Source organism: Balaenoptera borealis, assembly GCF_965194805.1.
Source record: "Balaenoptera borealis genome assembly, chromosome: 21".
Classification (NCBI taxonomy): Eukaryota; Metazoa; Chordata; class Mammalia; order Artiodactyla; family Balaenopteridae; genus Balaenoptera; species Balaenoptera borealis.
In genome coordinates this window covers 20,015,370-20,042,565 of record NC_138880.1, presented here as the reverse complement: position 1 = coordinate 20,042,565, position 27,196 = coordinate 20,015,370, and the positions used below count along the sequence as shown (strand labels likewise).

Genomic DNA, 27,196 nt, shown 5'->3' with positions numbered 1-27,196 from the left:
CACTACCAAACGTAAAATAGATAGCTAGTGGGAAGCAACCGCATAGCACAGGACGATCAGCTCGGTGCTTTGTGACCGCCTAGAGGGGTGGGATAGGGAGGGGGGGAGGGAGGGAGATGCAAGAGGGAAGAGATATGGGGACATATGTATATGTATAAATGATTCACTTTGTTATAAAGCAGAAACTAACACACCATTGTAAAGCAATTATACTCCAATAAAGATGTTTAAAAATAAATAAATAAATAAATAGAATCCTTTCAAAAAAAAAAAAAGAAGGCTGCCTCCAGCCTGTGTTGGCGGAGCTGGGTTTAAACCTAGGCAGTCTGGCTCTAGATTGTTGACTTTTAACCGCTACACCATGCTGCTTCTCACATTTTAATTTTTTAGAAATTCAAATATCTTATCACAAATAAATGTCTTCACTGATTTGAAATACCTCCACTATCTTATTCTGAATTTTTGTATTTCTGAGATTGATATACCAGTTTATTAATCTGTCAATATAATTTTTTACCATTAATAGACTGTTTTACTATTTTATAATATACTATAATAACTAGTAGCACAAACTCCTTCTAACTTTTTAAACTTTAAAAAATTGTAGTAAAATATATATTACATAAAATTTACCCTTTTAACAACTTAAGCGTACAGTTCAGTGGTATGAAGTCCATTCCCATTGTTGTACAGCCCATGCCACCCTCCCATATCCAGAACTTTCCATCTTCTCCACCTGAAACTGTCCGCTGAACACTGACTCCTTATTGTCCCCTTCCCTCAACTCCTGGCAACCACCATTCTATTTTTCTGTTTCTATGAATTTGACTACTGTAGGTAACCTTTATAAGAGGAGTCATACAATATTTGTCCTTTTGTGACCGGCTTATTTCGCTTAGCATAATGTCTTTAGGTCCATCTATGTCGTAACCTGTGTCAGAATTTCCTTCTTTTTTAAAGGCTGAATAAATATTTCATGGTATGTATATGCCACGTTTTGTTTATCCAGGCATCTACTGATGGGCACTTCGATTGCTTCCACCCTTTGGCTATTATGAATAATGTTGCTGTGAACCTGGTATTCAGATATCTCTTGAAGATCCTGCTTTCAATTTTTTGGGGTGAATACCCGGAAGTTGAATTGCTGGATCATAAGGTAGTTCTATTTTTAATTTTTTGAGGAACCCAACATACCATTTTCCACAGCAGCTACACCATTTTACTATTCTCGCACCAATGCACAGGGTTCTAATTTCTTCACGTTCTTGCTGACATTTAATTATTTTCTGTCTTGTTTTTATAATAGCCATCCTAATAGATGTGAAGTGGTACCTTATTGTGATTTTGATATGCATTTCCCTAATGACTAATGATTTGGAGAAATTTGTCATGTGCTTCTTGGCCATTGTATATCTTCTTTGGAGAAAGGTCTATTCAGGTCCTTTGCCCATTTTTTTTTTTTTTAAGTCTTTATTGAATTTGTTACAATATTGCTTCTGTTTTATGTTTTGGCTTTTTGGCCCTGAGGCATGTGGGATCTTAGCTTCCTGACCAGGGATCGAACCCGCACCCCTTGCATTGGAAGGCAAAGTCTTAACCACTGGACCGCCAGGGAAGCCCCTTTGCCCATTTTTAAATCATTTTTTGTTGTTGCTCTTGGTGTTGAGTTATAATCCTCATTTTTATGTTCTAAAATTTTTTGACTATTCTTACTTATTCTTGACTAGTTTAAATTGTTTTTTAAAAAAACTCTCCCAATTTCCCCTTTAAAAATAATCACATATGATTTAGATAGGAATAGTAATCAATTAATATGTTAATTCAGGGAAGAATGAACATGTACATCCCACTTATTCAAATCTTTTATGCCCCCATTTTTGTAATTTTTCATCATACTAGCACTATTTGATACATTTATCCATAGAAATAGTGTGTGTGCATGTACATGTCTGTGTGTGCAACTACTTTTTGTTGCTAAAGCAAAGGATCTTTTTCCTTTTTTTTCCTGGTCCATCAGAAAGCTGTCGATTGTTGCACAGTACTTATTTTGTAAGCAGCTTATCAGGTCTATTTAAATAATTTTTAGACAACAGTACTCTACCATTAAAGCAAAATTTTTAAACATCTACATTAGTGTTAACGAGAGAATTTGGTCCTTCCAGGTTGAGAGTGAATCTGCAGCCACAGTTTCACATGTGTATGATTTGTTTCTCCCGTAACTTATTGTTGATATTTTTATCCCTTTGGGTAGCTTTATTTTCATTTCATAATAATAATTCATAGTTACCATAGATAATTACTCCAAAGGTCACTTCCTCTATATAGCTGTATTTAAAGAGTTATATTGGGTTGGCCAAAAAGTGCCTTTTCGGTTTTTAAGTAAAAATAAAAGACACATTTTTCGTTTTCACCAAGAACTTTATTAAACGATGTATTCACCCTTTTGTTCCACTACCTTCTGCCATTTTTCAGGCAACTTCATAATTCCATCTTCCCCAAACTTCTTATCTGTTTGAGCAAAGAACTGTCCCAGGCGCCTTTTATGGTCTTCCAGGGAATTGAAATTTTTTCCATTAAGCGAATTTTGTAAAGACCTAAATAAATGGAAATCCGAAGATGCAATGTCTGATGAATACAGCAAATGAATTGGAACTTCCCAAGTTGTAACAGTTTTTGCCTGGTCATCAAAGAAACATGCAGTCTTGCATTATCCTTATGGAAGATTATGCGTTTTCTGTTGACTAATTCTGGATGCTTTTCATCGAGTGCTGCTTTCAGTTGGCCTAACTGGGAGCAGTACTTGTTGGCATTAATCATTTGGTTTTCTGGAAGGAGCTCATAATAGAGGACTCCCTTCCAATCCCACCGTATACACAATATCACCTTCTTTGGATGAAGACCAGCCTTTGGTGTGATTGGTGGTGGTACATTTCTCTTGCCCCACGATCTCTTCCGTTCCACATTATCGCACAGTATCCACTTTTCATCACTTGTCACAATTTGTTTTATTTATTTTTAAAATAAATTTATTTATTTATTTATTTTTGGCTGTGTTGGGTCTTCATTGCTGCGCGCGGGCTTTCTCTAGTTGCAGCGAGCGGGGGCTACTCTTCGTTGTGGTGCGCGGGCTTCTTATTGCGGTGGCTTCTCTTGTTGCGGAGCCCGGGCTCTAGGCGTGCAAGTTTCAGTAGTTGTGGCCCACGGGCTCTAGAGCGCAGGCTCAGTAGTTGTGGCTCACGGGCCTAGTTGCTCCGCGGCATGTGGGATCCTCCCAGACCAGGGCTCGAACCCGTGTCCCCTGCATTGGCAGGCGGATTCTTAACCACTGCGCCACCAGGGAGGCCCCACGATTTGTTTTAAAAACGGAACATTTTCGTTACGTTTAAGTAGAGACTCACCTGTGGAAATACGGTCAAGAAGGTTTTTTTCACTTATGTGGAACCCAAACATCAAAGCAATTAATATAACCAAGCTGGTGCAAATGAGTTCATTCTTTGGCTTTAATTTCCAGTCCAAGGAAACATCCCATTATGGTATCATGAAGAATTTTCCAGCAGTAAAGTGACTTTTCATCATGGCCTATAAAAGTATCAATTTAAGGCATTAACTCCTTTTTTCTTCTTCTTAGTAAAATTAAAAGAATTAAAGAATACCTAATGCTTACAGATGTATAGGAATAAGAATATTAGAATCTACTTACTTTAATTATTGATCCAATTTATCTGTTTTTAGTTTTTTAATCTGTTTTTCTTGAGTATCTTTTATCTGATTAAATGTTTGACCACATTGACTTTAATAATATTTTTTAGTTTTTATTATAAAAATAGGCTTATCGTTAAAAAAAAAATTCACAGGGAGTGTATAAAGTATGAAGGGAAAATTCCCCCTTTCTGTCCCTTTCCTTCTCTTTTCCCCCATGTCCCACTGTGCTCTATGCTATAAGAGGCCCATAAAAAATTTGCTATATCCTTCTGGAATTTTTCAATATATAGATAAGTATAAACTTAAAGAGATAGGGTAATATTAACATTGTCCTTTTTTTTTTTGACTTAATCTTTCTTATGGATTTTCAGTTTTGTAAGGTATTCCTTAATGATTTTTTGTTGTTGAATAACAGTGCATTTAATCGGATTTTCCAAGGTGGTTTTCTGAGTAAATCGTTTGTTTGATGAAGGTATGCTTCAAATCCAGTAGAATCTCTGTGTTAGACTATATAAGGCAAAGTGAAGATGTTATTCTTTCCAGATTTTTCCCTAGACAAAAGATGATTATAATTACAGAATCAGAACAAATGCGTTGTCTGTATGTAGGGTTATGCTAACAGCATGAGCTTAAAATAAACCACTAAGGTCAATACTATCTCTGCAGGTAGATCTTAAAACGGTTATGATTCACATCTGGGATAAGTTACATGGTGTGAAGTAAACTGGTAAATGTCATCTTTTCAGAACTTGTAAGAGCAGTCCTGTATTGATTTCATTGTTGAAGAATTTTGTGTTTAGGTTTCTCAGAGATGCTCAGCCCAGGGTTGCAATGTCTTACTTTTAATACTGCTTATGATGTGTATGTTTTACTGCTTCTTTATATAAAGTCCAGTCACAGGTACTTTAGGTCAACTCTGCTACGAAGTTAAACATTAGGACCGTTCGTGAAGCAGCTAAGTACCTTTGTTGTGGTCCCACAGTTTTAGCATTCACTACAGGAGCACCTTCCTAGCAAGAGGGGTTCAGGCTGGCCCCCAAGCCTGGCATGTCTGTCCACGGCACAGTAGAGGGAACAGTGGGCAGGTGGTAAGTTGCCTGCATTCTAGGCCCTCTGTCACTGGTTATAGGTGTGCGACCTAAGTAAGCCGTTTAACCACTTACGTAGGTTGCTCATCTGTAAAGTGGGGATGGTAATAGTAATGCACTGTTAAGATTCTTCTCCGTTTCAAAGGAGTAATCCTTTGGTGAAGTGGGCATCATTCTGTGTCCTCAGTGACCGCTCGTCAAGAGTGATGGTAGAACAGGGAAGACTTTGGCTGGGACACAAATTGCCATTAGATGGAAGGGGTGGGGCTGGATGGGGGTGACAGTGAGACTTGTGAAAATGGGAAGGGCCAGTTCAGGGGAATGATAATTGGGTTTGGGGTAAGCTTGCTTCTGGTGCCAGGCTGTGTGTTGGAATCAGAGAGGATACAGGTGTGTAGTAATTCTGAGGCACACTGAGAAATGTCTCTAAACCTACGATGCTTTCAGAAACAAAGCTATGAGATATCCCTTTCTGAAAAAAAGTTAATTTTCCAAACGTACTGAGCCTTGGCTGCCTTGTGGCTCTGACACACAAATTTTCATCCGTCCCTTGCCCAGCCTTGCTCATTGTTTCCAATGATGACGACTCATCAGAATGTTTTTGCCGAAGGAGCAGCAATTTGGTAAATTTAAATTCTAAAAATCTGTTTATCCCTCCAAGAGCAGGTAAAACCAGTGGCCAAATATAAATTAAAAAATCAAATGGCTACTTGAATATTGGTTATTTGCTAATTATTATAAGGAATGTAAAGAAAAATGTCTCCCTTTAATTGATAGACTGAAGAGTCTATTAACAAAGGACAAATAAGCTTGTAAAAATTGGTTAAGTGTTGAATGGTTCAATGTAGATGATGAGAGAAAACATTATCAAAATTTGTCCTTCACTCTTGGCCTTTAAAATTTTTTAAATAGCTCTATTACTGTTATTATAATTCTGTGTATAGTTTTTGGTTTCATTGAGGTATAATTGACAATTGTAAGATATTTGATTTATTTACATATACATTGTGAAAGGATTTACACCATCTAGTTAATAAACACGTTATCACCTCACATATTTATCGTGTGTATGTAAGAACATTTAAGTTCTACTCTCATAGCAAATTTCAATACAGTGATAACGCTGTGTATCACCTCTAGTTACCATGTCTTACATTATCCTCAGACCTTATGCATCTGAGAGCTGACAGTCTATACCCTTTTCCAACCTCTCCTTATTTCCCCCATCCTACTTTTGGCCTCAAAAGAAAAATTAATTCATTCAGCAAACATTAAGCCTCACACCACGCTAGACACTTTGCTAGGTCCTCAGGGACAGAATTGAATCAGGTTCTCTTCCTGTTCTCAGGGGCTGTAGAGACTAGTCTGAGAGGCATATTGAAACAGATGCCGTGACAGAAGCAAGTATGGGTCCAAGCATAAAAGAAGGTATGGTCCATGGCACTCAGCAGGGAATGTCCTGGAAGGAAAGGCTTTACAAAAAGAGGTTGGGATTCTCAACTGTACTTCTCAGACTTAATGTGTATTTAAATTACCAGGGGATCTTGTTAAAAGGGAGACTGTGATTCAGTAAACCTGGGGTGATGCAGCAAGGACTTAAAAGAGAATCATCAACTCACTTTGTACTCACTGGGCAGAGTTTGAGGACTGGAGGGAAAGAAGGCCATTGCATTCACAGGGTTGGGCAGAGCAGAAGAATAGAGTAAAACATCCTGGAAAAATAAAAAGAAGGTGTGTGTGTGTGTGTGTATGCACAGAGAGGTAGGGGCATGGTGAAGTATAAGGGGGAAGAATTGGGTAGGAATCAACCAACCCTAGGGCTGCCTTTTATGTCTTTAAAATTAAATATTGATTAAGAGGCTTAAAAATAATGTCATCCTGCAGATAATGGGGAATCACAGATTATAGATTGGGTCATGACCTTAGTTTTCACATTCAGATCAACATGATGGAGCTGGAAAGGATCGAAAGAAAGAACTTTGGGGTCTAATACAGTTATTCAGGCAACGTGTAAGAGGGTGAATAAGGATTTGTAGCATTTGAATTGAGGGGAGGAACACCTCTTTGAAAAGAAATGATGTACCTTGTGAATTGGAATAGCACATCCTGGTGTCAGGGAGAAAAAGAGAAAATGGGTGATTGGAGCAGGGCTCACACTGATGTACAAGATTCAGTACAGGGTGAGGCTGCAGACAGGAGAACTTTAGATGCCAGGCCTAAGGCACTTCAGCTCTTTTTCTCTATTAAGATGAGATTTTTATAAGTGAAATAACTGGGACAAAGCAGTGAGCATTACTTTTTGGAAAACCTACTTTACTCCCTTATGGTGCCATTAGTAATATGTGACACTATCATTTGCAGGTAAGGTCCTTTTCAACTCTTGATATTCTTCACTTATATGATCCAGGTGGCATTGAGAAACTTAATGTTAGATTAAATGAGACTCTGATGGGGGAAGAAAGATGATTCCAATGTTTTGGGGCTGGGAAAAAGGAAAATTTAATTATGGTTAGCATAAGTAGGTAGGAGGTTGTCTAATTGTCCGAGTTGGAAATGTTCAACAAGAAATTGAAAATGTGAGTGGCATTGGGATTCAGGAAGACAGAGCTGCAGATGAGAATTTGGGATTCATCCCTATAAGGCAATGGTTAAGAGTAAAGTAGATAAAATAGACTCTCCTGGAGAGATGGATATGAAGAAAGTTGGAGCAGAGGCATGGACGTGCGAAATGCCCATGTTCAGGCGTGAGCGTCAGAATGGTGTGGTTTCAAAGATGCCAGGGAAGGAGACGCGTCCATACGTGTTTTGCTGTTAAGTGGAAACACTTTTGCTGCAAGCAAGAGTTGGGAGTTTGAGTGAGGACCATTTAAGTTTGGCAAATAAAGAGTAAAGATGAAAAGGTAGGATGAAAAAGATGCTAATAATACAGCAGCACCTGCTGTTAGACATTAGGCATTTTAAAATTGTTTTTCTCAAATTAACTTTTTCTTCCTTCCTGTTTTGGTGGTTTTTTAATTTTCACCTATTTTTTATATGGTAGCCTAGTGTGTGAATGCACTAATGTGTTTACTTTTTAATCAATGATATGGGGGGAAGTCATGTCAGTTTGTTTATTCCTTGATTTCAACTTTGCTAAAAGCTTCTGTCTCAAATGGCTCTTCTGGTCTCTGTGTCACAGAAGACGTGAGTTAATTACTTCAGGATTACAGGAACCCTTCCTGTGGGATTCTGAATATTCATTTTACGTTTTGACTCACTTGTTCATGTAGGAGTTCAGGTTTACAAGCTTAAAGCTTTTGGAGTGAATAGCAGTGGAAACTTTTTTTTTTTTTTTTTAACCCCCAAGGAAAACCTGCATCCTTGAAAACTGCACCGCCGTCTTGGGTGAATTTGCCTAGACCACTTCCTAAATCCAAAGCATCTCTGAAAAGTTCTGCGCTGTGGAGGACGGGAAGCACCTCCTCTGTTGCCAGTACCCACACTGATCTGAGCACTTACAGCAATAACTGTAAGTCAGTCTTATGTCGGACTTTGGGGCTTGTTGAAACTGTAGTTGTAAGAGAAATCTAATGCGCTACAAATTATCAGAATTTTTGGTTCTGTGATTTAGGGGAAAATATGCATCTTGCTTGGAATTGCTCTAAAAGTTTGGCAGGAAAAACAAATTCTTTCAACGATATTCTCTTTTGATGAATGTGCTATGAAACACAGAAATATTTGTCTGTTGAAGGCACCTGGTATTTTTTTGCATGAAGGATTCTTAAGTGTATAATTTGAAGATGGTGGGTTTTTTTGGCTTGTTTAAGGAAAGAAAGCAATCTAAGGGCTATTGGAACCCAACTGGAAGTCAGAAAAAAAGATAACTTCAGTTTCATTTATTTTGTAAGCGGCTATATTTTGTATATGTGTTTTTTCTAATCTTAAACTTTGGATGCTAGATTCAGTGTATTAAGAGTAGTATAGGGCTTCCCTTGTGGTGCAGTGGTTGAGAATCTGCCTGCCAGTGCAGGGGACATGGGTTCGAGCCCTGGTCTGGGAAGATCCCACATGCCGCGGAGCAACTAGGCCCGTGAGCCACAACTACTGAGCCTGCGCGTCTGGAGCCTGTGCTCCGCAACAAGAGAGGCCACGATAGTGAGAGGCCCGCACACCGCGATGAAGAGTGGCCCCCCGCTTGCCGCAGCTGGGGAAAGCCCTCGCACAGAAACAAAGACCCAACACAGCCAATAAATAAATAAATTTAAATAAATTTAAATGAATGAATGAATTAAAAAAAAAAGAGTAGTATATTATAACTTCAAGCCTAGTTTTAAGTAATTTAAACGGAGTATATTTTGGGGGTTTTCAGTTAGTGTGAATTCAGTTTGCTGTGTATAAAATGAGTGAATTGAGTTATCCCTTTTGTTCAAAAGATGTATTTGGCCTTAGTCTTTATTTGCTCATTTCCTTTTTAATTTCTTTCACAAAATTTATGGATTAACTAATTTGAGCAATTTTGGAGTGTGTGCTGTGTACAGGCACCACTGTAGATGCTGTGAAGGGTATGAGATATCAAAGAAATGGTCCCTATTCTAAAAGGTAGTTGAGAAAGAAGATATTTACGTGGATAACTAGAATATCAGATAAAACAAGATATAAGGGAGTGGTGGGGAGGAGGGGAGTTCTCTCTGCTTTAAGGGGGGATCGGTTTCTTCCTTCCGGTGAGGGGGCAGGGGCAAAGTGGAGTCATGGTTATGAACCTTCTGGGTGTGGGGCACTGTGTAAGGTTACCATACATTCTTTCTTTCGTTTCCTCGCAAATAACTTCTGTTACCCTCATTCTGTATGCAAGGTAATTGAGGCCCAGAGAGGTTGTCGCTCGTCCAAGGGCACTCAGCCAGCATGTGACAGAATTGAGGATGTGTTTGTGGAGGGTAAGGCACTGAATTAATGACCAGATTAATGAGCACGTTTCCGAGAGGGCACTTAGCAGCAGAAGCTGGTCTCCTCTGAGAGTCAGCTGTATACGGGACCTGTAGGAGCACTGAAATTTGTTACTTGAAATTAAACGGGACTGTTATCCGCTTATGATTTGAATTTTGAAGTTGTGGCATAAGATCAGAAGGGTTTGCATGTATCCGTTGATTCTTGATGATTTGAAAAGGTAATTCACGCGTGTATTCTTTTAAGATCATTTCACTTGCAGCGTTCCCTGTTTGTAATGGGAAGTTTTGAAAACATTCTGCCGAGACGGAAGCACCAAGGTGCTCTCGGGGGCTGGAGGGCTGTGTAGCGCTGGCACTCGTGGCCCTGGCAGGAGGCACGTCCCGTGGAGCCGCTGCCCAGCGCCCCTGCCGACGGCCACGTTGCGGTGGCCCCATTCAGGACCGTGTCTGACACTCCTAAGGAGGGTGTCAAATGCTTTTGTCCCTTCCTTTTTGTCTTTTAACAAAGGGGCTTCCCGTGTACCCACAGAGCCTGTCTAGGGGCTGTGCGTCTCTGTCGCAGATGAAGCATTCAAATCAATGTCTCTTTCTTAGTTGGATTTGCTAGCTGGTTTAATCTGTTCTGTGTATTGCCTTGGAGCTTACAGATTTTTTTCCTTCTCCATTCTAATTCACTGAGAGCAAGCATGAGGGGTAGGAGAGTGAACATGGCTGCAGTTTTTCCTGCCTAAGCTTGCTTTGATCCTTTTAAATGACTATACCAGGAGGATTTCGCAGTTGTACAGAAACGGATACTTCTTCGAAAATATTTATCAATTCTACGCTCACCCCACCGACTGGCTCAGAGAGGCACTATGATGCTACCTTATTGACACTGCTGGTTCTGGGATCCTACAGCCTTTGTATAGTTCCTTTGTTAGCCACGTTTACTGGGAAAAGAAGTAGGTCGACGATTTCTGGTTTGATTCTTTCTTTGTAAGCATGTTTAAAGTTTATTCAATAAATTGATTTAGCATCTCTTGATTGCTATCTTTATAACTTGTCATTTGTTAATTGTATTTCTTGGGCATGTTTATATTTAAGTTGTGAATGATTCTGTCTACCAATTTATTGTGTGTTTTATGTGTTTTGAGACTCGGACTAAATATAATTCAGCAGCGTTGTCGAAGTTCGTTACACATGAAATTATTTTATAAAAGACTAGTTAATGGTCTCATTTTTGATTAAATAACTGGTTGTTTGTGTGTGTGTACCTAATCGTTGTACGAGGATAGATGAATGCTTTCCTAGGATTAAAATGAAAACATCACATTTTATTTTACTCATATTATATCTAAGAATATTTAAAATGTGCACTTTTTAAAGATTACCTTAAAACATGAAAAAAATCATTTTGAGCTGCAGTTTTCCTATTTCTGATAATGATGGGTCCTGTTAGGAAATAACTTAATCTTTTGATCAGTGTTTTAAATTCATATTGGGTTCAGCCTTTGAACGATTTTAAAGCATGTTTTCTTGCTTTGTCCATTCCTTTCTTTGTGACGCGATGCTGTCGGTGTAATCACTTTTGAGACTGCAGAGTGCTGTTGTAAAATTAGCATCTGGTTCTCCGTGCTTAGGGATGCTATAGAAATAACATGACCAAGTTTTAAAGTGACTGAATCAAGATATATAAGACAATAAATCTTTCTTATTTGGGGGTTTCAGCAGGTTCTTTGTGTGTGTTCTTTTCAGCATAGAAAATTTTAAAGTTACAGTATTGATTTTTTTTAATATTAGCATGAAACATTGCACAGTAGTTTCTATATCAAATGTGCTCATTTTTAGAGGTTAATTGTTGTAAGCTCTTCCAGACTCAGATAGCTAGGTCCAGTCTTTAAGATCATTGGATAAAAATTATATATATATATATATATATATGTGTGTGTGTGTGTGTGTGTGTGTGTGTGTGTGTGTGTCTTGAAAAGAGTTGAAGGTTTGAGGACCTTTGTGTGAGTGTAGAAGAAGGTCTCAGGAGAGCTTGTAATTTTGCTGTATTAGCAAATAGGAAGTCCAAGCACTTCCTACTCATACCAGCTTGGCCACAAAAACGTAAGCATATTTATTTTTGAGAGACAGATGGTGAGGGGAAATAAAAGGATGCACACCAAAGCTCCTTGCACCGTCTGAGAGATAGAACGGGCGGAGGTTAACTGAAGAAACGGAGCTTTCTCTTCCCTCACCTTCACGGCCAGCCCTGGCATCAACAGTGTGATACAATAGAAAAGGTGTTCAACTCGGACTCAGTCCTAGCCAGTCTTACTAAGTCACTGACGTTGGACAATCTTACACTCTCTCAGCCTCAGTGTTCTCACCTGATGAACGGGCAGGGAGGCTTAGATCATCTTCAATATCCTTGCAATAGCAAAGGTTTCTGACCACCTTTATTTTCTTCACAACAATAAGTTGGTGCCTAACAGTTTGGAAGGAGGGTGTGTTGAGTCAAAGGGATCAAGGTGATAGAAGGATTAGTCTTATTCACCTTCAGTCCCGTCCTCATCGCAGGATGGCAAGTAGGTATTGTGTCGCCTGTCAACACTGGTCAGTTGGTGAGAATCACCTGGAGAACAGTGTTGAACGGTTTTCTGGCTGCTTCCAGGTTCAGAGCAAAAATGTGTGCTTGACTAGTGAGGCCTGCAGGGAGTGAGGAAGGGGGTGAAAGACAGGCGGTACCTATTCTGACCCCATATTGCAAAACATGCTCAGTACTTACGCACGTCTGAATGGACTATTTAATAAGAAAATACTGTTATCCAGACTGGTATTAATTTCGTTTTCATTCTTTTAATGTTTTTCTAGGATATACATGAGACATTCTTGTTATTACAAGGTTGGGTAATTTTGCTTTTGGAATTTGAAAGCTTAGACTTAAGCAGTGATTTGATTTTAAGCCAGGTGGCAGATGATCTGGCAGAGTGGGGAGTGTTAAGCTGATTCACGGAAAGTTCAGGAAATGAGCAGAACGTTGGCTCCGTGTGTGTGTATACACATACTTGTTAAACAAAACAAAAACCAGTGTTGGCTAGGTGCTAGAGTGTAGTGTGAAGTGTTAGTTTGCAAATAAAGGTCTGGAACAGCGAGAAGCCTTTCTCTAACAGGAAAATCTTTTCTCCTGCTTGGGCTGCTCTGAGCATCTCTCTTCATTTTCTCTGTAGACTCAGTCATCTGTCATTTCACTTGAACCGCACTTTGACCATGGGGAAATGAAAAAGAAGGATTCCAGAGCATCTATTATTCTGGCTTAATCGAGGCAGCTAGGACCGAGGATGACAACGGCATGGGGGCAGTTTTAAAACTGTATGTTAGAACTGGCTGAGACGTGGGCAACCGCTTGTGGGATTTCACACATTGATTGTACAAACCAGCCATCACGGAGTGGTTGTACCTCCTGAACCACTGGGTTTAGGAGAATTCTGAGGGTGTGTTCGGCCTCAGTGGGACCGAGCACCATAATCAGTGAGTGGGGACCCTGTGACACCGTATGCGCTGTCTGTTTCCACACTTGGTGTTCAAACCCTCTCATGCACAGAGAGGTGAAGTGATTCAGCACAGCTAGGCAGTGGCCCAGTCAGGACCAGAACTCACATATTATAGGTTCCATTCCATTCCTTGAAACTAACGTGCTTCTCTTATTATATTGGAGCTTGTGCCACTGAGGAGTTTATCATTTGCGTATAATAACTCTAGAAGAGAGAACATTTAGATATCGTCAGGATCCCCGACCGGCTGCCCCATAGGAACTGAAGTAGAGGGCAGGAGAAATACTTGAAGGGCACCACGCCTCGTAGTAAAGTACCTCCTTCAAGTTAGGGTCAGCCTAGAGCAGAGCCTTTAGAAACCCAAGGATGTGGGAGTGTTGGTCATAAAACTGTGTGCTGCTCAGGACACTTTGTCTCCACCATTAGTAAAGCGGGGAAGAATGAAGGGGGAAGTGTGTATAATAGATGATCAGAGAGAGAGTGTGTGTGTGTGTTTATATGAGCGTGTGCATATGTGTGTATATATATATGTGTATATATGTCACATATAAATGTAAATGTGTGTGTGTGTTTGTACCCTGGGTCAAACTCATTTTATCCTTGAAATATGGATTTTGACCCTCGCGTGTAACAAATTGATGTGAGAAGGGCGGCAGGGAGACAGTTTTTTTCCAGGACAGCACCTCCGTTCTGAGTGTGACAGAGCCAACAAGACAGGAATATTGTGCCTCGTGAGAAATGTGTCTTTTGCCTTAGCGAGAAATCCTTTCACTGAGTCCTCTGGAAACTGAAGGTCTTTGTGTTTAAAGCTTAGAAATGAAAAGCATGGATTTAGGATCATACAGATTCATAATAGGTCTGTAAATTAAACTCAATTCAGTTTTTCAAAATCTATGTAGGTGACTTATTTGCTGCTGAGTATAATTTTTTAAATATGTCAAGAAAAGTAAGACTCAAATCCAGATTATTTTATTTTATTTATAAGTTTTTAAAAATAAATGTATTTATTTATTATTTATTTTTGGCCGCGTTGGGTCTTAGTTGCTGCGCACGGACTTTCTCTAGTTGTGGCGAGCGGGGGCTACTCTTCGTTGCGGTGCGCGGGCTTCTCATTGCGGTGGCTTCTCTTGTTGCGGAGCCCAGGCTCTAGGCACGCAGGCTCAGTAGTTGTGACTCGCGGGCTCTAGAGCGCAGGCTCAGTAGTTGTGGCTCATGAGCTTAGTTGCTCCGCGGCATGTGGAATCTTCCCAGACCAGGGCTCGAACCCGTGTCCCCTGCATTGGCAGGCAGATTCTTAACCTCTGCGCCACCAGGGAAGTCCCCAGATTGTTATAATACATGGTTGAGACTAATAACATCATGTACTTCCTTTCTTGGATTTTGATTTACCATAAGTTGAAATGTTGATTGAAACCCTCTATCATTTTACATGAAAATCTAAAAAACCTGCTCTATGACATTTTGGTTCCATTTCTTTAAGACTCTGAAGTCATTCCCCATCCATCCTTTAAAAAGTTATGTTGAATTTTATAGTAGTAGTATCTTCAGTATTTATCATTTATGTTAGCTCCCTGTCAACTTGGGAGAAACCAAGTCTCCAGGTTCTGGGGAAAGAGGGAATTGGAAAGAAGGATAGGAAATTGGCAGAAACTTGTCAGCAGGAGGGAAGGCTCTGTGTGGATTTGGCCTAATATTGGAAGTGTTATCTGGCACAGGAAGAACTAATAGGTGGCCCCTTGTAGGGGGACTTGACGTAGATCAGGGGAGAATGACAGCATGTCTTTACAAGGTTTAAATGTGACATCTGTAAGCACTGCTGTAGGAGTTGGGACAGTTTAGCCTAGAGAAAAATTTCTAGCTGTCTTCAAATTTATAAATATTTGTAAATAATGTTGACAACTCACCCCTTTCTAGAAATGTGAGGTGAAGAAAGGGATCAAGGTTGGTAATAAAGAAATGTGTGATTATTAAGTGTTGATTATTAGAATGGAATTGGATGGTTAGAATTGGGTGTTGAAGATTATTTAGAAAAAAATTATAAAAAATCCAATCTGGGTTGGTGGAGGGGAAATTAAGCCTGGAAACCAGGTAGTGAGAATGAATGAACCTCCAGATTTCCCTCTGGCCCAGTAAGTATATGGTGACATAAACATACTAGTGGTTTGTGTGGTTAGCAAGGGGAGATAGATAAAAAGGTTAACTTTTATGGGAATAGAGAACCATAAAACTTTCAAAGTATTCTTGTTAGGATTTTTTCCTCCCGAGTTATGGAGAGAAAAGGGCAAAGTGCTGTGTTTACACTCTTCAGTGTTGTGTATAACATGATAATCTCTTAGGAAGAGCCAAGCAGTGCTGTTAAAATTCCTCGTAGGAGCTAAGCTTCTGGACAGTGTACTTTTTCAAAGATTACTCAGTTATGGAGAACTAAAAGGAGAAGTTTAGAATGATAAGGAAATACTGATTTTTTTAATCTTTAATTAGATCTCTGCTGCTACTCTCCTCACCCTCCTTTTTTGTTATCACTTAATAAAATTTGAAACAGCTTTCTATGTTGTTATCTTTACATGCGGGTACTATTTTTTTCTTTTCAAGCCTTTCGTTTAAGGTTTTGGACCCTTAGGAGATTTTAAAATGTAGATACCCTCAGCCGAAAACAGTGCAGTAAGTGATGGTGATGCTGGTTAAATTCCCAATACAGAATCCTCTCAACTGTACCAGAGCCGGGAACACTATTTCATAGGACCTTGTTATGGACCCGATACACCTTTAGCAAAAATATAATGTGAAAATGCATTCTCGTTTTGAATTCAGAGCACAAGACACAGGCCCTGCTCTTTCTTTTCCCTCTGCCTTTCCCCTGCCCCATACAAATCTTAAGGATACAGTAGAAGAATTGGGTTATTTTTTTTTTTAATCCAATGAGAAGCCATACATGTGAAGAGGAAGTTCACAGTTTACAAAGAACCTATATAAACATATATAGGTTTATATAGTCTACATAGTTGTCTTATGCAACTGAAAGATACTGAGTTTTTTGATGCCGAGGGCTTCAGTCATTATTGCGCAAAAGAAGAAACAAGAGTAAGCAAGACATCTACTGAAGGCTTTGTCTAAATGTTTCTCTGTGGTTTCAGATTTTCCTTCTGGTAGAAAATCAACAAGTTACAAATTATCACTATTTTTTTAAAGCTGTGTTCTTTATTTCAAAGTGTCTTTTGATATGCTAGGATTGTCTTTAGATTCCCAGTGAGGAAAGAGAAGCAAAATCAGAGACTAGCAAAATAGCAGATGCCCTTTCCAGGACCCGTTGACATATTATACCTAAAATATAGTATTTGCTCACCTTCACTCTGACCTTTTCCCAGGAAATAGTGTAGGTCTGCTTCTGTGGGAGCCCCCTTTGCCTAGTTAACTGTCGTGGACTCAGAATTATACCACAGCCTAATAAGCACAATTGTGCTTTCTTCAAAAAGTCCTTTCTTCCAAAAGGACTTCCAAAAGTCCTTTCTTCAATTCTTTTAGTGCCTGGAAACTTTTTTTCCCCCCAGAGATGATTCCTGTGTGAGTGAGAGAGGGAAGGTTTACGTGTAATATAAAAGATGGTTTTTATTATTTAGGTGGAATTCCCTTTTATATTTTAGCTTTGGGGCTTAGGTGCCTTTGTTCTAGGGCAGATGTTGGAGTTTCAGCTTCTTGCAGTGGCAGAGAAGGATCAGAACCAGATCTCATCTTTCAGCTACCAAGGAGCTTGTACATTATAGTCGTCCCTTGGTACCCACAGGGGATTGGTTCCAGGACCCGCAAGGGTACCAAAATATCTCCCAACTTTTATCTGGGATGGAAGCTGCCCTGGACAAGAGGCATAAACTTGGGCTGTGCCAGGATGTACGGTCACCATGGTTACCGTTCACCCTGCATCCCTGAGGACGGGAACTACCGATTATCCATCTTTGTATTCCCAACATACAGTAACGACTGGCACATGGTAGGTGCTTAGTGAGCACTTGTTGATTCAAAGAGGAAAGATAGGTCGTGGAAGACTCATACTGTGTTTATCTGTAAAATAAAATGTACTTTTCTGTTTTATTCCAGCTGGTAATAACGCTGTCATCAAATATGAGGAAAAACCTCCAAAACCAGCATTTCAGAATGGTTCCTCAGGATCCTTATATTTGAAGCCTTTGGTACCCCGAGCTCATGCGCACTTACTAAAAACTCCTCCAAAAGGTATGGACCTCACTGTGGAGAGAAGAGGAGGGCAAGGCTTTTTAAGTCCTTGGCTTATAGGAGGTTAAATTTTGGCATTTAGGTTCATGGTATATTGAATATTTATTTACAAAAAGTCTGGTGAATAAAGACATAATACATTTTTACACTGATGGAGCTATTCTTGTTCTGAGAGTCTGTAGGTCCTATAGCTAAAACTTGATACATATAAATCAGCAGATAGAGCAAAGGTATAAGGTGAAAATAAATGAAACTTCTGGAGTTAAATTATGCAAAGGTGATGATCTAGAATAATGAGATAGAAATGCATGGTTTACTTCACACTTTGGGTCCAACCATGTCCCCCTGCGCCCCACCCCCATGTTCTTTATCTCTTCTTCTCTGTATCGCTCACTTCGTGATTGCTACAGCTATGAAGGTTAACTTTCAAGTTTACAACATATGTGGTATATACTTCATATGGAATGTTTTCATGCAGCTTTATCACAGTGGAGCTGAAGCACATTAGCAGTTGTTGCTTAGTGAATTGAAAGATTGCTTAACTGAAAGAATAATTGTGAATGAGAAGCTTGAGCTGTAATATGTGATGCATATTTATATTAGAGGGTTTAAAAAGTGCAGAAACGTACAGCGTCCTCCTTCATCCCATCAACCATGAATAACTGTTGCCTTTCCTCCTTTTCTTTCCCTCTGCATATATAATAGCTTTGTTTTTGTTTCAAGAAAACTCAGGGCATAATATGTACGTTCTCTTGTGTCTTGCTTTTTATTAATTTAATAGTATATCATGAGAGTGTCTTCATTTTAAATGGCTATGAAATAGTCTCCTGTTTTCCAATTCCCTGGTTCCTGGACAATTTCTGACTTTCACTATGGCACGTGATACTGAGATGAACATCTTCGAATGTGAATACTGTTCATTGCTTCAGGTTCTAGTTACTTCCGTGGGGTATTCCTAAAAGAGGAACCACTGGGTTAAACTGTGTGAATCTTTGTGAAATTGTTATCGTATTACTAAATAACTTTCCAGAAATATGTTAGTCTCTCAAAGCAGTGTGTGTCTGTTGCTCTGTGTCCTTCTCAACATTTGTGTGTGTGTGTGTTACATATGTATGTAAAGGATCACGTGGTAACTTGAGGTTAATTACCTAGTGAATGTTTATCAACACTTTCTTTTCTACTGAATTCAAGAGAGAATAGGCATAGATATTGGCAAAAAGATTCTTCTGGGTACCAGCAGGTTCTCATCTTCCAGGGTTTTAAACAAATTTCTGATGCATCAAATTACCCCTTGGTGGGATGACATCAGTATATGAATCTATGGTTTTTATTGATGATGATACACATACACCAGTAACTGGAAAGAAATGTCAAACTTTGATACTAAGATAACTTTCAGAGAGTTAGAACGGCATGATTTCTCTGATACGTTTGCAGAACAGAGAACCCCAGTATTCTAAAATGTCTTGCCATTGAATTTGTAAGCTTTTGTATCACAGAGGTTTTACTCGACTGGGAATCAATGCTGTCCATTTATAACAGCCACATATTTTAAGAGATTGTCATCTCTGTAAAATTCCACAGAATGTGGCAGCTGTTCTAACTAAATAATCTGCAGGTGACTTGCCCTAGAAATGACTCTGTCACGTCAGGAAGACGTGCTCATAGTCTTCTAGTGACTTATCTTTGTAGCTCTGTACCTGTTACCACTCCTGGTTGAATTTATTTTTCAGCTTTATTGATATATAATTGACAATTAAAATTATATTTGATTTAATACACATATACATTGTGAAAGAATTCCCCTGGTTGTATTTTATATTGTATCAGTTTGGAGGAAAAGCTTAAGTATGTTTTCCTTCATAGCTGAATAGCAAGAGAACTGGATTTAATACTTGGCAATTTTAGAAATCACACCCTAGTAGCTGTGTTTTGTAGTCTGGGCCTTTTTGCTCTGTCAGCAGTGGAATAGCATAAAGTGTGTAATACATGTATAAATTTAGTACTGTTAAAATTTGAATTTCAGCAGTTCTTGAGCTGAAAAAATACTGTAGTTTGTCCTAGCATATTTAATTTTGACAATGAATAATATCACCCTTAAACTACTATTTTGATGTTATTTGGCATATTTTATCCTTAGATATTCTAAGTATAAACTCAATAAAGTTGATTAAATCTCTGTGGAATTTCCCATCTGGAACCTAAAATTTAGGTGTTAATGGATTGTTTTTGGGAAAAAAAAAAACCTTAGTTTTTAAATGGTTTATTTTTGTATGATATTTTCTATAAAACATAAATATTTCTATTTTAGGTCCTTCAAGAAAAGGTCTATACACAGCTTTGAATGCGGGTAAGTGACACCTTAAATATGGATGGAGAAAAAGAATCTTTTTGTAAAGTTATATTATCATTACAAGTATTCAAGTGTATTTGCAGTGATTTTTTCACTAGTGTGCTTATAAATATAATTTCAGGTTTGTGGTATAAACATAACTGCTTATGACCTTGATCAGCATAGGGTTAAAACTTGGTGGGCACAATTGCCAAGCCATCTGATGCAGAAGGACGTTTTATTAATCACAGATAATTTGTTTTTTAAATAATGATGTTTTTTCAAATGTGGAGCATATTTAATAGTTAAAATGTGGAGATGTAGAGAATATACTTCTTTTTTTTTTACAAGAAATAGGCTATTTAAAAATTGGATAGTCTTTAATTGCTAAAGAATCTCAAGATCGGGTTTTAACACCTTTAATAGTTCAGCCATTTAACATTTTTCTTTTCTTTTCTTTTTTATACTTCTATTGAACAAAGTCACATCCATCTCTTAAGACAGCCTGCAGCCTCACTCACTGAACCTTTGAACATCAACTGGAAATCAAAAAACTCTGTCTCTTGAGAAGCCATAGAAGATTCATTAAAATATAGAAGTTTCTATATTTTCTCTATAGCTGATTAGGTCCCCATCCACTACTTGAATTCTCTTCTTTAATATGCGGTTATAGGACAGTTGTACAGCTTCTAAGTCCACTGAGGATTAGAACAGCAAATGAAAGGGGAGAAGGGTATTATTATAACACACTGACTACAGATTATCGTGCATCGTGACAGTGTTGGCTGCTAAGGATATAAAGGTTTGCCCAAAACGAGCAAGGACCTTGTCTCAGAAAGCTTACAGGAAAGTCAAAGGACTGCACAAACAAATATAAAATCACAATTGCAATAAGTTTTAGGAAGGAGGGTTACTTGTTCCTATGAGAGGCCTGGTTAAAGGCTATGATCTAGTGAGGGAAGCCTGGGCAGGAAGTATAAATTTGTGACCCCCTGTATATAGATAGTAATTAAAGAAAATGGGGTGGGTAACCTTAGATATGGAATAATTAATATCCTTGAGGCTCCCAAGACATGTTTGGTTTCCTTAGCTTAATAAGGCAGGGAAGTGTGACCTATTATAGGCTCTTAAAGCTAGAGGGGGCCCAGCCATGCAGAGCGATTTAAGTTCTAAAGGTTCGCGAGAGCCTGAGTTTGAACATATATGTTTACCAAACTAATTTTAAAAGCCAAAAGAACTATTTTGCACACTGAGATTTTCATTTTCTTTCATTTTAAATTTCCAGCACATCCTAATATTTAGGAGAAAAGGATAGCTAGTATGCTATAAACGACTATATGTTAGAAAATCAGATAACCTTTATCTGAAAGCTAGATGATATGATAATTCTGTGTTTAACTGAGAAACTTCCAGAGTGTCTTCCAAAGTGGCTGCACCATTTTACATTTCCACCAGCAATGTATGAGGGGTCTAGTTTCTCCACATCCTTGTCAACACTTGCTTTTGTCTGCCTTTTTTATTATGGCCATTCTAATGGGTATGAAGTGGTATCTCATTGTGTTTTCAGTTTGCATTTCTCTGATGGCTCATCAGATGTTGAGCACCTTTCAGAAGCTTATTGGCCATTTGTATACCTTCTTTGGGGAAACATTTATTCAAATCCTTTGCCTATTTTAAAATTATTTGTATTATTATTGTTGAATTATAGGAGTTCTTTATATATTCTGAATATTAGGCCCTTATCAGATATGATTTGCAAATAATTTTCTCCCATTCTGTAGGCTGTCTTTTCGCTTTTTGATAGTACCTTTTAAGGCATATTTTTAATTTTCATGAGATCCAGTTTATCTATTTTTTTCTTATGTTGTGTATCTATTTGGCATTATATCTGAGAAGCCATTGCTTAGATACAAGGTCATAAAGACTTATGCCTATGTTTTCTTCTAAGAGTTTTATACTTTTAGCTCTTACACTTGGGTCTTTGATCCATTTTTGAGTTAATTTTTGCATTTGATGTGAAGTAGGGGATCCAACTTAATTCTTCTGCATGTAGATTTCCTGCTGTCCCAGTACCATTTGTTGAAAACACTATTCTTTCATCCTTTGGAATGTCTTGTCACCTTTGTTAAAAACAGTTGGCTGTAAATGTGAGGCTGTGTTTCTGGACTCTCTTTTCATGGATCTATGTGTCAATGCCACATTGTTTTGATTACTGTGGTGTAATAAGTTCTGAAATCAGGAAGTGTGAGTCCTCTAATTTGTTCTTCTTTTTCAAGATTGTTTTGGCTATTCTGAGTCCCTTGAATTTTCATGTGAACTTTAGGGTCAACTTGTCAATTTCCATAAAAAAGTCAGCTAGGAGTTTGATAGAGATTGCATTGAATCTGTAGATGAATTTCTGGAGTATTGCCATCTTTACAATATGAAATATTTTGATTCATGAGTATAGGATGGCTTCCTTTTAGTTAGGTCTCCTTTAATTTCTTGCAACAATTTTTTTGTAGTTTTCAAAATACAAGTTTTGCAGTTTTGGGGGGAAGTATTTGTCTGTGACATTTCTGTGCTTTGGAAGCTGCCATTGATATTGGTCACAGTAAAGGGGCTGGTTAAATAAGTCTAATATGCCTGTTTTATGAAACTTGGAAAGGCAGTCTTAATTCATGTCTCAAGTGTATGATTATATGAAATATTGTGAAGGATATTTGTTTTCACAGGCATAGTACAAATAATCTCCAATATATATCTTCTTTCTACACACAAAAACTATTAGCATTAGGTATTTTCCTTTGGCACCTTGTGGGACTGACGTGATATCTTGTTTCCAAAGCCCATCACTGACCCTCAACATATCAGTGACCCTTGATAGGTAAGGTTACCAAAATGGCAAATTAGCAACTGATTGAGAAAAGAAATGAACAGTATGAATCACACTGTGGTTTTGCTTGGCAAAGCCTCTAACCATGGAGTAGAAATGGGACATATGACAGAGTTTGAGAATGCCTTCCTTCAATTCACCCTGAGTAATCAATGCTCTAATAATTGCAGTGGAAAAAGATGTATTTTAAGGGGGTCAGCATAGTGATTTAATCTAGATTACGTGGTATGAACATGTATTTTCCAAAAATCATAAACTTCTAGTTGATGGTGAGTTATCATTACTTAAGACTAACCTAGTATTATGATGAGCCCACTGAGGAAAAGTCACAGTGTGTTGCCCTTTGGAGGAACAGCTTGGTTGCTAAGAAGTGGTGTCCAAACAGCCAGTGACTTTGGGTGGGTCATGTAACCTCTTAATATTAGCTTTCTTTTCTGTGTAATTGAAATGATTGATCACTAAGGTTTCTCCCCGCTCTGATAGCCCATGACTGCAAAGCACCTTGGCTTTCTTTATATTCTGCTTGCAATGGTCATCTTTTAGATGGTACAGAAGACGTTGCCTCCACATACAAACATGTTCCTCTGAGCATTAAATTTTGTGGCTTTCAGATAGGTTTTTTTTTTTTTTAAGTAACAAACTGATGGAGATTAAAGTTGACCAACTTCATATGTTTTCATTAGAGTACAATAATCACTTTTTAGTGATTTGCTAAGTTCTAAAAAGTTTAGCATGTAGAGGTTTAGAAATCACCCTTTAGTTTTTTTTAATTTGTGATTTTAAATAAAATTCAGATAACTTTATATCCTGTTGTCACTTAACATAAGTAATCACTCTTTAATGACTATTGCATTTAGCATATGCAGCAGCATTTAACTACTCCTCTAATATTTGGGGTGCTTCTGTATCACATTCACAAATGATTCTCTGATGAACATCTTTACAGTTATCACCTTCAAAGTTTAGGGAAGTTTTTTTGTGATAGATTCTTAAAAGTAGTATAAACGAATCAAAACATATGCATATTTATAGCCACTTCATTCAACCAAATTGCTTTCCCAAAGCTTCATATCCATTTATACAATGACTGACAACATAAAAGAGTGCTGGCATCACCATACTCTGGTCGACGTTGGGTATTATTATTTTTTTTAATTTGACTAGTTTAATAGTTGAAAATTCTGTATCATTGTTTTAGTTTTAACCTTTAATCAGTAATTGCAAAGACAGTTCCATTATCTCGTAAGACAATGAAGAGGAACAGAAGGAGAATGAACTTTTCAGGCATTGACTATTGGTTGAAATCTTGGGATTGCCGCATTCCACTTGTGTCCTGACCTTGGGCTAGTTGCTAAGCCTCACCAAAGCCTCAGATTTCTCATTTGGAAACGTGAGAATATTCTGGGAAAAAATCCCAGTATAGAAGTAATTTTGACGTCACAGAGTTGTTATATAAAAAGCTCTCCAATGATAGCTGCTTCTGCTACTGGGGGCAGTGATGAGGATAATCCTTTTCATTGTTCTTATGCTTCTAGTGGCTTTACTTCTGGCGCTCTTTTCCAGGAGGCTGAATTATTTTAAATCTTTCAAGCAGGAAAAACCAGTGAAAGTCAAGAACCATCCTCATGGGGTCTAGCTGTTGTAATTTATTTAAAGATTATGGTGCTGTAAGAGTCTAGCCAACATTGGCTCTAAATAAAACTTGGCTTACTGTTTATAAGGAAGATGCCACACTATACCATTACTATTTTTGCCATGGTTCTACCACACATGAAAGCTCTTAGGAATACCAGAGCACCAGAGTTGTATTTATCGTGCCCCTTGATTTTTTTTACACAAGATCATCAGTCTCAGGTGCTGTGGTGTCTGCCCTGGAAAGTAGGAAATGCACTGCTCCTTCCTTCCCCAGCACTAAATCCAGCACAGGAGGATAGGGTTGCTTTCTGTACCCCCTCTTCCAGGTGTTGGGAGATGGTTGAGAGTTGCACACCTGCTCTGAAGAGGTAATACCGGTGTGACCAGCGCTTTCTCCGGGGAGAGTAGGGGTGAGGCTATCTTTCTGTGTTGGTTTATGATTATAACTTTCCTCTCACACTTAAAAAGCAAATGCTGTTTTGGCATGTGTTAAATTTAGTGTTCAAATCAGGGAAAAGTATGGATTGTTTAGTAAATCTTGTTGGAACAAGGACTATCTTTTTATCAGGAGCTAGAGTCCTACTTCATATACTGCATGCAAATATATTCCAGACCGAAGTTTTAAACAAAAATTAGAATGATAAGACCACTAAGAGTATATATAGACTTGTATAGAAAAGGCCTTTCCACGAATGTCACAATGAAAGAAAGGGTTACTAATTATGACAACAAAATTTTAGACCTCCCGTTTGTCAAAAACATTCTAAGCATGGTGATGAGTGTTAACTATAACTAGACTCGTTATGGTGATCATTTCACAATAGAGACAAATACAGGCATACGTCAGAGATACTGTGGGTTCAGCTCCAGACCACCACAGTAAAGCGAGTCACATGACTTTTTGGTTTCCCAGTACATATAAAAGTTATGTTTCCACTATAGTGTAGTCTATTAACTGCGCAATAATAGCATTATGTCTAAAAAAGGTACATATCTTAATTTAAAAATACAAAACAAAAAACAATTACAGGGCTTCCCTGGTGGCGCAGTGGTGGAGAATCCGCCTGCCAATGCAGGGGACACGGGTTCGAGCTCTGGTCCGGGACGATCCCACATGCCACGGAGCAAGTAAGCCCATGAGCCACAACTACTGAGCTCACACGCCTAGAGCCCGTGCTCTGCAACAGAAGCCACCACAATGAGAAGCCCGCGCACCGCAACAAATAGTAGCCCCCGCTCACCGCAACTAGAGAAAGCCCGCGCATAGCAACGAAGACCCAACACAGCCAAAAATAAATAAATAAAATAAATAAATTTATTTTAAAACAAAAACAATTACAGTAGTAACATCAAAGATCACCAATCACCATAACAAATATAATAATAATGAAAACGTTTGAAATATTGCAAGAATTACCAAAATGTGACATAGACACATGAAGTGACCAAATGCTGTTGGAAAAATGGTGCCAATAGTCTTGCTCAATGCAAGGTTGCCACAAACCTTCAATTTGTAAAAATACAATATCTATGAAGTGTAATAAAACGAGGTTATGCTTGTATTGAATAAAAAAAAGACAAATACTGTGGAATCTAAAAGATAGAATGAATGAATATAACACAACAGAAACAGGCTCACAGATAACAAACTAGTGGTTACCAGTGGGGAGAGGATAGGGAAGTGGGACAATATCGTAAAAGGGGATTAAGAGGTACAAACTATCAGGTATAAGATGAGATACAAGGATGTAATGTACAGCACAGGGAGTATAGCCAATATTTTATAATAATTTTAAATGGACTTTATAAAATATGAAATCATATTTTGTACACTTGAAACTAACATGACATTGCAAATCAACTATACTTCATTAAAAGGTGGGAAAAGAAAAAATTAGACACAAAAAAAGAAATATGAGGGACTAAGACACATGAAAAAAGTTTACGAACGTCAGTTAAAATAATGTGCTGTCAGTTCTTGTCTGTTTTTAAGAGTAATACCCACTATTGGTGAATGCGTGAGGACCAGGTGCCTCATACATGCCACTGAAGGGGTATAAATTACTACAGCCTTTCTGGACAGAGACACTTCGGTGACATGTAATGAAAGCCTTCTACCCTGGAATTCCATTTATCAGAATTGATTCTAGGAAGATAGTTGATTGACTTATTTATTGCTTTTCAGAAATGTTTAGAAGGGGGAAAATTGGAAACAGTATGAATGGTTTAAACAACAGGAGTTGTTTATGTTCACCGACATTTTAATGACATTTTTGAAGCCATTAAAATAACAACATAGAGGATTATTTAATGCCATGGAAAGATAAATGTGAAATTTTTAAGTTTAAGAAAACTGGTTACAGAGCACTATGATGTACAGGTAATTTAACTTTTTTTTTTAATAATTTTTAAAATTGTTTTTATTTTTGGCTGTGTTTGGTCTTCGTTGCTGTGCGTGGGCTTTCTCTAGTTGCGGCGAGCGGGGGCTACTCTTCGTTGTGGTGCACGGGCTTCTCATTGTGGTGGCTTCTCTTGTTGCAGAGCACAGGCTCTAGGCACGCGGGTTTCAGTAGTTGTGGCATACGGGCTCAGTAGTTGTGGCTTGCGGGCTCTAGAGCACAGGCTCAGTAGTTGTGGCGCACGGGCTTAGTTGCTCCACGACATGTGGGATCTTCCAGGCCAGGGATCAAACCCATGTCCCCTGCATTGGCAGGCGGATTCTTAACCACTGTGCCACCAAGGAAGCCCCTAATTTAACCTTTATTTTTTTAAAAATTATACATTGAACATGTTTTTTTTCTTAGTTTTTAAAAACAAACATTGTACATGGATAAAACATTACTGCTCTTATTTTGGGAGACCAAAGAAATAAAAGGCAGTGCCACTTATCTTGA

General features: G+C 38.3%; 1 protein-coding gene across 1 annotated transcript in view; it reads left to right on the top strand.

Annotated features, from left to right (window-relative positions):
* Nucleotides 1–27,196, top strand: part of MTUS1 (microtubule associated scaffold protein 1) — a 161,293-nt gene that overhangs the window by 77,116 nt on the left and 56,981 nt on the right. Inside the window, 3 exon segments of the mRNA XM_082374787.1 lie at nucleotides 8,137–8,298; nucleotides 17,326–17,460; nucleotides 19,772–19,810. Of these exon segments, the coding sequence (XP_082230913.1) occupies nucleotides 8,137–8,298; nucleotides 17,326–17,460; nucleotides 19,772–19,810 (336 nt within the window).